At 44.6% G+C, this 12424-nt stretch overlaps 1 protein-coding gene across 1 annotated transcript in view; it reads right to left on the reverse strand.

Moving 5' to 3' along the window:
- Window positions 1-6408: 6408 nt before the first annotated feature.
- LOC129408246 (uncharacterized) overlaps window positions 6409-12424 on the reverse strand; it is a 68405-nt gene continuing 62389 nt past the window's right edge. The window contains exon 3 of the mRNA XM_055151382.1: window positions 6409-8232. Within this exon, the coding sequence (XP_055007357.1) occupies window positions 6409-8232 (1824 nt within the window). The remainder of the gene's footprint in view (window positions 8233-12424) is intronic.

The following is a 12424-nucleotide window of genomic DNA, read 5'->3' on the forward strand; positions in this document are numbered from 1 at the left end:
CTCGGACTAGACCAGGACTAAACCAGGTCCAGACCAGGACTAAACCAGGTCCAGACCAGGACTAAAATGGTCTCAAATCAGGACAAATGTTTATGCACTTTTTTTTTGTTTTGTTTGTTTTTTGCCAGAATGCACTGAGTGAGCCTGTCTAAAGTCCATTTGGTGGGTAGTGAAGGAGTGACGTGGTGAAGGGGTGAAATAGTGAAGGAGTGAGGTAATGAAGGAGTGAGGCAGTGGGGGAGCGATGGAGTGAAGAGGTGAAGGAGTGAATTCGGGAAATGGAGATGGAGTGCGGGAGAGAATGCGTGAAATAGTGGAGTGAGGTGATGAAGGAATGAAGGAGTGAGGTGGTGAAGGAGTGAGGCTGTGAAGGTGTGAGGGAGTGCAGTAGTGAAGGAGTGATGGAGTGAGTGAGATAGTGAAAGAGGTAGTGAAGGAATGACGGCGTGAGGTAATGAAAGAGTGGGGTGGTGAAAGAGTGAGGTAATGAAAGAGTGAGGCAGTGAAGTGGTGCAGGAGTGAGGCAGTGAAGGAGTGATGTAATGAAGGAGTGAGGCAGTGAGGTAGTGCAGTAGTGAAGGAGTGAGGTGGTGATGGAGTGAGTGAGGTAGTGAACAAGCGGTAAAGGAGTGAGGTAGTAAAAGGGTGAAGTAGTGATGGAGTGAAGTGGTGAAAGAGTGAGGTAGTGAAGGAGCTAGGTAGTGATGGAGTGAGGTAGTGAAGGAATGAGGTGTTGAAGGAGTGTGAATGTGAAAGAGTGAGGTAGTGAAGTGAGTGAGGTAGTGATGGAGTGAGGTTGTAATGAAGTGAGGTAATGAAGGAGTGAGGTGGTGAAGGACTGTGAAGGCGTGAGGTAGTGAGGCGGTGAAATAGTGAGGCGATGAAGGAGTCAGGTGTTGAAGGAGTGAGGTAGTGATGGAATGAGTTGGTGAAAGAGTGAGGTAGTGATGGAGTGAGGTGGTGAAAGAGTGAGGTAGTGATGGAGTGAGGTGGTGAAAGTGAGGTAGTGATGGAATTCAGTGATAAAAGAGTGAGGTACTGGTGGAGTGAGACAGTGAAGGTGTGAGATAGTGAAGGAATGAGGTGGTGAAATAGTGAGGTACTGAAGGAGTGAGGTAGGGAAAGAGTGAAGTAGTGAAAGAGTGAGGTGATGAAGGAGTGGATAGTAAAGGTGTGAAATATTGAAGGTGTGAGGTAGTGGAAGAGTGAGGTTGTGACAGAGTGAAAGAGTGGAATAGTGAAAGAATGAAGTACTGAAGAAGTGAGGGACTTAGGTACAGAAGGAGTCAGGCAGTGAAGGAGTGAGGTAGTGAAGGAGTGGAGTGAGGTAGTGAAGAGTGAATCAGTGACGTGAGGCTGACTCAGCACTCTTCCGCTGTAAACAGGAGCTCTGCAGAAGCACTTTGCTCTATGAAACTGTAAGACCGTGAGGCTCGGAGCGTCGGAGCAGGACTTCCACTGTTCCTCTCACATCCGAAAGAGAAATACTCATAACTGTTGATGAAAACACAATCGTTCACGTGAATGTCTCCACTGTGGCGCAATTAAAAGTGATTTGATCTTTTCTCGCGTTATAAACATTAAGAGGACAAATGTACTGCTGTAAAACCTGTAATGTCACGCTGCACTTGATGAGCCACGTGTTGTTGTGTGTGGTGTTTGTGTGCATTTCGAAAAATAGCAGATCTTACTGTAAGTGTGAAAAAAAAGTGTTTAAAATATCATTCATAATCCGTGTATCATTCGTTCATTCATTTTCAATATAAAACCAAAAATAAGAAAAAGAAAAAACAACAGTTTTCTTCATTATTTGTCTCCAAAACCAAAATGTTTTTGATTTTGTGTTTAAATGAAGAATGGAAAAAACGGATAATGGTCGTTTCCTGTTTACTTGACTCCCGTGACTGTGATACTGGACTTTTGCGCTGCATACGGACTGAACCAGGACTGATCCAGGTCCGGGACCAGACCGGGACGAGAGCAGAACTGAGACTGAGACCAGACCGGGACCAGAGCGGACTCCGAGCTTTGACTCCGAGCCTCCACGGTGTCCGAGCCTCAGCTTCGAGCTCTGGCCCTACTGTGGGCTCTGAGCCTCCGGTCTGGTTCCGGTCTGGTCCTGACCTGGTCTCGGTCTCAGTCCAGGTCTCAGTCTCGGTCTGGTCCCAGTCTGGTCTCATTCTCAGTCCCGGTTTGGTCCCGGCCTTGTCCTGCTCTCGTCTCGTCTCAGTCCTGCTCTGGTCTCTGGTCCCGGTCTGATCTTGGTCTCAGTCCCGCTCTGGTCCCGGTTTGGTCTTGGTCTAAGTCCTGCTCTGGTCCCGCTCTGGTCCTGATCTGGTCCCGGTCTGGTCCCGGTCTGGTCCCGGTCTGGTCTCGGTCTGGTCCTGGACCTGGATCAGTCCTGGTTCAGTCCGTACGCGCTGCAAAAGTCCGGCATCGCAGTCACAGAAGTCACGTAAACGGGAAACGACCATTATCCGTTTTTTCCATTCTTCATTTAAACACAAAATCGAAAACTGAAAAAAACGAATCATTATCCGTTTTTTTTATTTTGGTTTTGGAGACAAATAATGAAGAAAACTGTTTTTTTTTTGTTTTTTTCTTATTTTTGGTTTTATATTGAAAAACGAATGAACGAATGATACACGGATTATTCATGTCATCTTTCATACTTCTCACCTCGGCTCATGTGATTCCTCTTTAAACACATTTTAAACCATTTATTTATTCATTTTTTTAACTTTGTATATATTTATTTTTTAATTATGTACTTGTTTATTTATGTATTTATTTATTAGTGAAAGAATAATGGACACAATTGTAAAGTTTGTGTGTTTGTAAAAGCGCTTCACAGGACTATTGTTATTAACTGAGTGGTTTTAATTGAATTATTGCTCGATTTTTTTTCTTTTTCTTTTTCCTTTTCCAACATAATAAAAATTCAAATCACATGAGAGCACAGTTAAAGTTCACGTGTGCGGAGGTGAGCTTCGGCACAGAACGACTTTACTGATGTTAAAGAGCAGCCCCATGGAGCTGTCAATGAGAAACCTTTTACTGATCGAGTTTGTGCGGACGTCAATAACGGACGAAGGTCAGAGCCGAGGAAGAGAAAAGGAAGAGGAGGAAGAGGAGAGAGAGGGATCAGGAAAAGGCGCTGGAATAGGAAAGAGAGACAGTATTTAATTGTAGTGAGGAGGAGGAGGAGAAAGAAGTGGTACAAAAGTCCTCAATTAAGAGTGAAAAAAGAGATTTGGGAAACTACTACTTAACCTGAAACGAGTTGCCCTGTGTAATTTTCTCCATGGAACAAACAGCACCAGGCCAAGTTCCTGAAGTAAACAAGTCTGCAGAGTAACAGATTACATGTACCGCAGTTACGTAATCAGAGTACAAATGATGAGTAACTGTATTCGGTTACAGTTACTGTTTCAGTGAGTGGTAATTGGATTACAGTTACTTTGTTGGAATAAGTGGATTACACAGAGGGATTTTCCTGTTTTCACATTTTGGGCTAAATCCTTTTTTTATTTTTTTGGTAATTCCACTCATTGCCGGACACTAAACCAGGACTAAATCAGGATTGAACCAGGACTGAACCCAGGTCTAAACCAGGACTAAAACCAAGTCTAAACCAGGGCTAAAACCAGGTCTAAACTAGATCTAAACCAGGACTAAAACCAAGTCTAAACCAGGACTAAAACCAAGTCTAAACCAGGGCTAAAACCAGGTCTAAACCAGGACTAAACCAGGGCTAAACCAGGGTTAAAACCAGGTCTAAACCAGGTCTCAAACCAGGTCTAAACCAGAACTAAACCAGGACTCAAACCAGGTCTAAATAAGGGCTAAAATCAGATCTAAACCAGGACTAAACCAGTACTTAAACCAGGTCTAAACCAGGTCTAAACTGGGACTAAAACAGGCTTTAACTTTAACTAAAGCATGCTGCGCAGACCTTGTCTTCTATCAATAATATTTTTAATTTGGTTAAGTAAAGTCTGGGCTTTTTATTTTCTTTTAACAGACAAAACATCTTATGTGAAGATGTCCGAGTCTTTGCTTCTCTACAGCAAATCAAGCAATCCAAAGTATTCAGATTACGTTACTCACTTTAAATAATTTAATGGATTATGTTACAAACTACATTTTGGGGTCTGTAATCTGTAGGGGAATACATTTTAAAAGTCACCTTCCCAACACTGATCATAGCCCAGGATTGGCCAGACGTTAGGACGACGCACCAATCAGATTGAAGGGACCCAGGTGCTAGTTTGAATTGAATCCACCAATCACAGGAGAGGTCTGTCAGACTGAGGCTTGCATGTACAAACAAGAATCAGCAGCAGGGATTTAAACAATCCGTGTATCATTCGTCAATTTGTTTTTCAAAATAAAACCGAAAATAACAAAATGAAAAAAAAACAACTATCTTCTTTATTATTTGTCTCCAAAACCAAAATTTAAAAAAATGATTTCGATTTAGTGTTTAAATGATTAATGGAAAAACGGATAACGGCCATTTCACGTTTCTGTGACTTAAACTGCGATGCCGGACTTTTGCGCCGCATACGGACTGAACCAGGACTGAACTAGGACAAAAACAGGACTAAACCAGGATTGAAACCAGGAGAAAAACAGGACTAAACCAGGACTGAAACCAGGAGAAAAACAGGACTAAACCAGGACTGAAACCAGGAGAAAAACAGGACTAAACCAGGACTGAAACCAGGAGAAAAACGGGACTAAACCAGGACTGAAACCAGGACTGAACCAGAACTGAACCAGGAGGTGCGCCTGCGTAGTTCGTCGGGACTGGTGCAGAGCTCTGCACCCCATGGGGAGCAGCCGTTGCCCGATCGTGCTTTGCAAACACTTCTCTCTGAAGTCCAAGTTTAATCCCGGTTTAGTCCTGGTTTACTCCTGGTTTACTCCTGGATCAGTCCTGGTTCAGTTCTGGTTTAGACCTGGTTTAGTCCTGGTTTAGTCCTGTTTCAGTCCTGGTTTAGTCCTGGTTTAGACTTGGTTTAGTCCTGGTTTACTCCTGGTTTACTCCTGGATCAGTCCTGGTTCAGTTCTGGTTTAGACTTGGTTTAGTCCTGGTTTACTCTTGGATCAGTCCTGGTTCAGTCCTGGTTTAGACTTGGTTTAGTCCTGGTTTACTCCTGGATCAGTCCTGGTTCAGTTCTGGTTTAGACCTGGTTTAGTCCTGGTTTAGTCCTGTTTCAGTCCTGGTTTAGTCCTGGTTTAGCCTTGGTTTAGTCCTGGTTTAGACTTGGTTTAGTCCTGGTTTACTCCTGGATCAGTCCTGGTTCAGTCCTGGTTTAGACTTGGTTTAGTCCTGGTTTACTCCTGGTTTACTCCTGGATCAGTCCTGGTTCAGTTCTGGTTTAGACTTGGTTTAGTCCTGGTTTACTCCTGGATCAGTCCTGGTTTAGTCCTGTTTCAGTTCTGGTTTAGACCTGGTTTAGTCACGGTTTAGTTCTGTTTCAGACCTGTTTCAGTCCTGGTTCAGTCCGTACGCGGCGCAAAAGTCTGGCATCGCAGTTTCTGTCACGTAAACGTCCATTCTTCATTTAAACACAAAATCGAAAACTGAAAAAAACAAATCGTTATCTGTTTTTTTGGGGGGGGTTTTTTCGGTTTTGGAGACAAATAATGAAGAAAATAGTTGTTTTTCTTTTCTTATTTTTGGTTTTATTTTGAAAAAACGAACGAACGAACGACACACGGATTTTAAACATGTGTAGTTATACGGCTACAGGAGGAGCTGGTAACACACAGGGATAAAGAGGAGGGCATCAGATACACCGGGATAAAGAAGTAGACTATGGGAGGGCATGTGACATAAAGGGATATAAAAGTTCCCCATCTGGCATCTGACCCACACAGGAAAAAAAAAAAAAAAAAAAAAAAAAGCCTCTGACACACAAGGATAAAAAGTATAGGAGGACATCTGATAAACCTTTCCCTTTAGGATCATTATCGCGGCTCCCTCTCTCCTAGCAACACTCACAACACTGCATTACCCGTGTTATCTGTCAGCACCTTGAGCCGGGTCCTTGGGGTGCCGGGGTCCTTTGGGTGCTGACATTTAAGTGCCCGCGTCACCCTGTTATTATGGCCTCCGTGTAAGCGCGCGCCGCCCGCCCGCCCACAGGCACAAATTAATAATAGTCCGTGTTTGTTATGGCGTGGTTATTTTTAGCGTCTCGGGAAATGGCATATGCAAATGAGATGCAAAGTGGAACGCAGAGAGATATTTTTGATTTTCGATAAATATAGAATTTTATGTGTTTTTGCCGCAATGAAAGCAGCTGGGAGCGGTTAGCGGCTCTGAGAGTTTATGTATTTATATATATATATATATGTGTGTATATGTGTGTGCTGTGGCTTTAAAGGGACAACGTGTCACTTTTTATGTATGTAAGGAGGGAGGTGGTGGGATGATGAAGGAGTGAGGGAGTGAAGGAGTGAGACAGTGAAGGAATGAGGTAGTGAAGGCGTGAGGTGGTGTTGGAGTGAAGCGGTAAAGTGGTGAGGGGGTGACGGAGTGAGGTAGTGAACCGGGTGAGATAGTAAAGAAGTGAGGCAGTGAAGGAGTGAGGTGGTGAAAGGGTGAGGCAGTGAAGGAGTGAAGCGGTGAAGGAGTGAGGTAGTGATGGAGTGAAGTGGTGAAGGAGTGGAATAGTGAAGGAGTGAGGCGGTAAAAGCGTGAGGTAGTGAAGGAGACGGTGGTGAAGAAGTGAGGTAGTAAAGACGTGAGGTAGTGAAGGAGTGAGGTGGTGAAGTGGTGAAGGAGTGGAGTAGTGAAGGAGTGAGGTGGTGAAGGAGTGGAATACTGGAGGAGTGAGGCGGTGAAGGAATGAAGTGGTGAAGGAAAGAAGGAGCAGAGTAGTGAAGGAGTGCGGCCGTGAAAGGATCAGGTAGTGAAGGAGTGAAGTGGTGATGGGGTGGAGTAGTGAAGGAGTGAGGTGGTGAAGGAGTGGAATAGTGAAGGAGTGAGGCGGTAAAAGCGTGAGGTAGTGAAGGAGACGGTGGTGAAGAAGTGAGGTAGTAAAGACGTGAGGTAGTGAAGGAGTGAGGTGGTGAAGGCGTGAGGTGGTTAAGGAGACGAGTGTAGTAGTGAAGGTGTGAGGCAGTGAAGGAGTGAGTTAGTGAAGGAGTGAGGTAGTGATGGAGTGAAGTGGTGAAGGAGTGAGGTGGTGAAGGAGTGGAATAGTGAAGGAGTGAGGCGGTAAAAGCGTGAGGTAGTGAAGGAGACGGTGGTGAAGAAGTGAGGTAGTAAAGACGTGAGGTAGTGAAGGAGTGAGGTGGTGAAGTGGTGAAGGAGTGGAGTAGTGAAGGAGTGAGGTGGTGAAGGAGTGGAATACTGGAGGAGTGAGGCGGTGAAGGAATGAAGTGGTGAAGGAAAGAAGGAGCAGAGTAGTGAAGGAGTGCGGCCGTGAAAGGATGAGGTAGTGAAGGAGTGAAGTGGTGATGGAGTGGAGTAGTGAAGGAGTGAGGTAGTGATGGAGTGAAGTGGTGAAGGAGTGGAATAGTGAAGGAGTGAGGTAGTGATGGAGTGAAGTGGTGAAGGAGTGGAGTAGTGAAGGAGTGAGGTGGAGGAGTGAGGCAGTGAAGGAATGAAGTGGTGAAGGACAGAAGGAGCAGAGTAGTGAAGGAGTGAGGTAGTGATGGAGTGAAGTGGTGAAGGAGTGAGGTGGTGAAGGAGTGGAATGGTGAAGGAGTGAGGTGGCGATGGAGTGGAATAGTGAAGGAGTGAGGCGGTAAAAGCGTGAGGTAGTGAAGGAGACGGTGGTGAAGAAGTGAGGTAGTAAAGACGTGAGGTAGTGAAGGAGTGAGGTGGTGAAGTGGTGAAGGAGTGGAGTAGTGAAGGAGTGAGGTGGTGAAGGAGTGGAATACTGGAGGAGTGAGGCGGTGAAGGAATGAAGTGGTGAAGGAAAGAAGAAGCAGAGTAGTGAAGGAGTGCGGCCGTGAAAGGATGAGGTAGTGAAGGAGTGAAGTGGTGATGGGGTGGAGTAGTGAAGGAGTGAGGTGGTGAAGGAGTGGAGTAGTGAAGGAGTGAGGTGGTGAAAAGCGTGAGGGTAGTGTGAAGGAGACGGTGGTGAAGAAGTGAGGTAGTAAAGACGTGAGGTAGTGAAGGAGTGAGGTGGTGAAGTGGTGAAGGAGTGGAGTAGTGAAGGAGTGAGGTGGTGAAGGAGTGAGGTGGTGAAGAAGTGAGGTGGTGAAGAACTGAGGCAGTGAAGGAGTGAGGCGGTGATGGAGTGGAATAGTGAAAGAGTGAGGCGGTAAAAGCGTGAGGTAGTGAAGGAGACGGTGGTGAAGAAGTGAGGTAGTAAAGATGTGAGGTAGTGAAGGAGGTGGTGAAGTGGTGAAGGAGTGGAGTAGTGAAGGAGTGAGGTGGTGAAGAACTGAGGCAGTGAAGGAGTGAGGCGGTGATGGAGTGAGGTGGTGAAGAAGTGAAGTAGTGAAAGGATGAGGTAGTGAAGGAGTGAAGGGGTGAAGGAGTGGAATAGTGGAGGAGTAAAATGGTAAAAGCGTGAGGTAGTGAAGGAGTCACGTGGTGAAGGAGGTGAGGTAGTGAAGGAGTGAGGTTGTGAAGGAGTGAGTTAGTGAAGGAGTAGAGTAGTGAACTGGTGAGGTAGTGAAGGAGTGAAGTGGTGAAGTGATGAAGGAGTGAGGTAGTGAACTGGTGAGGCAGTGAAGGAGTGAGGTGGTGATGGAGTGGAGTAGTGAAGAAATGAGGTGGTGAAGGAGTGAAGGTGAAGGAGTGGAGTAGTGAAGGGGTGAGGTAGTGAAGGAGTGAGGTGGTGAAGCAATGAGGTGGTGAAAGAGTGAGTGAAGGGGTCAGGTAACGAAGGAGTAGAGTAGTGAAGGAGTGAGATGGTGAAGGCGTGAGGTGGTTAAGGAGACGAGTGGAGTAGTGAAGGTGTGAGGCAGTGAAGGTGTGAGGTAGTGAAGGAGTGAGTTAGTGAAGGAGTGAGGTAGTGAAGGAGTGAGGTGGTGAAGGAGTGAGATAGTGAAGGAGTGAGGTGGTGAAAGGGTGAGGCAGTGAAGGAGTGAAACGGTGAAGGAGTGAGGTAGTGAAAGAGTGGAATAGTAAAGGAGTGAGTCAGTAAAAGCGTGAGGTAGTGAAGGAGATGGTGGTGAAGAAGTGAGGTAGTGAAGGAATGGAGTAGTGAAGGAGTGAGGTAGTGAAGAAGTGAGGTGGTGAAAGAGTGAAGTGGTGAAGTGGTGAAAGAGTGGAGTAGTGAAGGAGTGAGACAGTGGAGGAGTGAGGCAGTGAAGGAGTGCGGTGGTGAAAGGATGAGGTAGTAATGGAGTGGTGAAGGAGTAAAGATGAAGGACTGAGGTGGTGAAGGAGTGCGTTGGTGAAAGGATGAGGTGGTGAAGGAATGAAATGGTGAAGAAGTGAGCAGGGAGGAGTGAGGGAGTGAAGGAGTGGTGAAGGAGTGAAGGTGATGGAGTGAGGTAGTGAAGGAGTGATTGGCGTATACCATTTTTTTAATATAGTGTGGTTTAAATGGTCCATATAACAGGATTTTCTGATCTATATTCTAATGTTTTCTCACCACAAACAGACCTGAAGTTGTGTTTTGTTTCATTCACACATGTTTAACACAAACCCTGCATATTTAGGACCTTTTTAAGACTTCTAAGACCCTGCAGCTACCCTCTTCATGACATCACAAGGTGGAACGGAGCATTTTGAGGTTTGGACATGTAGATGAACTAATAATAAAGAGTTACTAAAATGTGTGAATGAAACAAAACACAACTCCAGGTCTGTTTTTGAGGAGGTAACAATGTTCTAACATGCCTTAAAGCTCACAAGAGTCACTGAGTGCGTATACATGCACATCAATAACCCGGTTATGATCGGGTTTTTTGAGTATCCCGGTTTCTTGATGGTGCATGTATACGCAGTAACCCGGTTTCAGTAACCCGGTTATGGCAGTATCCCGGTTATTAGAAACCGGGTTACTGTAGCTGGTTTATTCCGATAGTAACCGGGTTACTTGTGGCATGTATACGCAGTACCCCGGTTACTGCAACATAAAGTTGAGTGCGCATGCGTCCAAAAGACACTTTCCAGCCTTTCACCACAACAGTAGTCACATAAATAAATTGACCAACATAAATAAAGTGACCAAACGAGTGAAATGACTGTAAAATAAAGAGCTGCGCTAAACCTGCACACGTACAATCTGCACTCGTACGACCTGCACTCGTGTGACGCTGAAAAGCTAAAACATGAACTATCTCCTATACTCTATATGCACGAAACACACTTACCATCATTAGCGCCTCTTCTGTCACAGAAATGGCGCAAGGAGCGAGTTGTTTTTATCGCCGCTAACAGTTTATGCTAATTAGCCAAACGGTCTTAAGTTTCGTTTCTGTAAAACGTAAACAAATGTGATCACAGCTGAATTATCTGATCAAACGGGCTGATGTGTCTATAGTGTTTATGGTTTATATGTTGTAAAGTTGAGTTTATTTATGCAGAAGATTTTAATGAAGAATCTGCACAGTGGATTGTGGGAGATCTCGTAGCTCCTTAGCTTCTTATGCTAAAGGAGCTCACGGTTTGTATTTTTCCTGGTTTATGAAATTGATTTAAGTTAATTTTTGCGCCTGCGCATTTGTAAGATTATGTCAAGAAACCGGGATACTCCATTTGATCATGTATACGCGGATATGAGTATCCCGGTTTCTCAGTGCGCATGTAAACGCAGTAACCCGAATACTGACAGAACCGGGATATGGCTAATAACCGGGATACTGATGTACATGTATACGCACTCATTTTTGTGTAATATGGGAATTTAAAATGAACCATTAAAGGCCCACAGAGCTACTAATATGCAAAAAGTGGAGTTTCCTGGACAAATGTGAGCGGCTATTGAGGCCTGGAGATGAAGGTTGAAGAATTTCAGATGTCTTATTCTCACGCTCTTGGTTTTCTGGACTTGTGAGTGAACGTCGCTTTATTCTCGTGGTTCTTTTGAAGTGTTTGAGCCGATAGGAATGGCAGATACGAGCCCGGGCTGTGAGAGTATCCATGTCCAGGAAACGTGTCCGTCAGAAGCTGAGTGACAGGAGGGGGGGCGGGACGGGAAACAGGAAGTCACCGCGCGCAGGTCAGGCGGTCAGATTGGGAAAGTGTCACGAAGGGTTAAAGCTCTGAAGTGGAGTTTGTTTTGTTAATGTCTGGACACTGACAGATCTGGACTCCGCGGGTCTGGGTCAGTGTTTACGCTGTCGTCTCAGAATGATGTGCTGGTTTAAATATCGGTTCATCTTGTGTTTTGGCAAGTTTACATTTTATAACTCAGCTCCTCAGATTTTAATGGAGCTTTAAAAAACAGCAACATAAAAAAAAGAAAACAGTTTTATCAGAATGTGTAAACGGAAATAGAAATGTACAACCACATTCTCCATGGATACATTTTTTTAAAGGGCGGACTGCATCGCCTAAGGAAGATTATTTAGGTGGAAACAAGCAGAAAGAAGGTTTAAGAGTCAGGTTTGTGGAGATGCAAGCCCGCTCATAGTAAGGACATGTGTTTTTCTATGTTTTTTACTACAATAAACAAAACAAAACACAAAAAACCCAACATGTTTTTTTATTCTCGTCTGTTCTTTGGCTTAAAAAGTGTTGGACTAGAGCTTTAATATTTTAGTTTTTTGAGGATTTTTTTTTTAAGTCATATCTTCATTCATTTAGATTTCATTCATTTAATTTAATTTATTTATTTGTTTGAGCCAGGTACAGCAAAATTTTAAAAAAACAATGCAAAAACAGGGATATATACATGAACATATTTGGGACCTGGTGCTCAAAAGGAGTAGGATCGTAAATCGTAAATCGTAAATGCCTTAAAGGTGCATTGCTCTAGTCTTATTCATCAGCCGGTTTCACTTTGTGGAAACCGTCTGACCTCACAGCATTAGGATTTGTTCACTCGACAGTAGGCAGGTGCTTTTTTTATTTAACCAGTCGCTGCTGTTTGGTCCTGACGTATATTAAGTGCCGGAACACTCAGTGGTGTCCAAGTAATTGCGGTACAACAGCAAACAAAGCAGAGAGTGAACGTGTCTGTCAACGATCATCGTCGTTTCTACGAGGTGAACTTGCGAATTAAAGGTGCAATAAAAATGCAAAGTTTGTATTTGACAAAGAAAGTCCAAAGGAGGACAGCGTATGCAGTCTGATATCGCAACTCGGATTGGTTCAGCTCTTCAATGATTGGCAGGTGCGCGGTTTACAACTTCCAGGGTTTTTGTGAACCATCTAGTGTATTCTGATTCCTGACCTAGTCGCTGGAGAGAAATGAAATTCAGCGGAGGGACTAGGTCACACCAGCCTGGCTATCATTGTGTAATTTTTCTGGTAGAGGGTCCGTCAAACAATTTTCTC

Source organism: Boleophthalmus pectinirostris, unplaced genomic scaffold (assembly GCF_026225935.1).
Source record: "Boleophthalmus pectinirostris isolate CB_2022bp ecotype Guang Dong unplaced genomic scaffold, ASM2622593v1 HiC_scaffold_16, whole genome shotgun sequence".
NCBI classification, from domain to species: domain Eukaryota; kingdom Metazoa; phylum Chordata; class Actinopteri; order Gobiiformes; family Gobiidae; genus Boleophthalmus; species Boleophthalmus pectinirostris.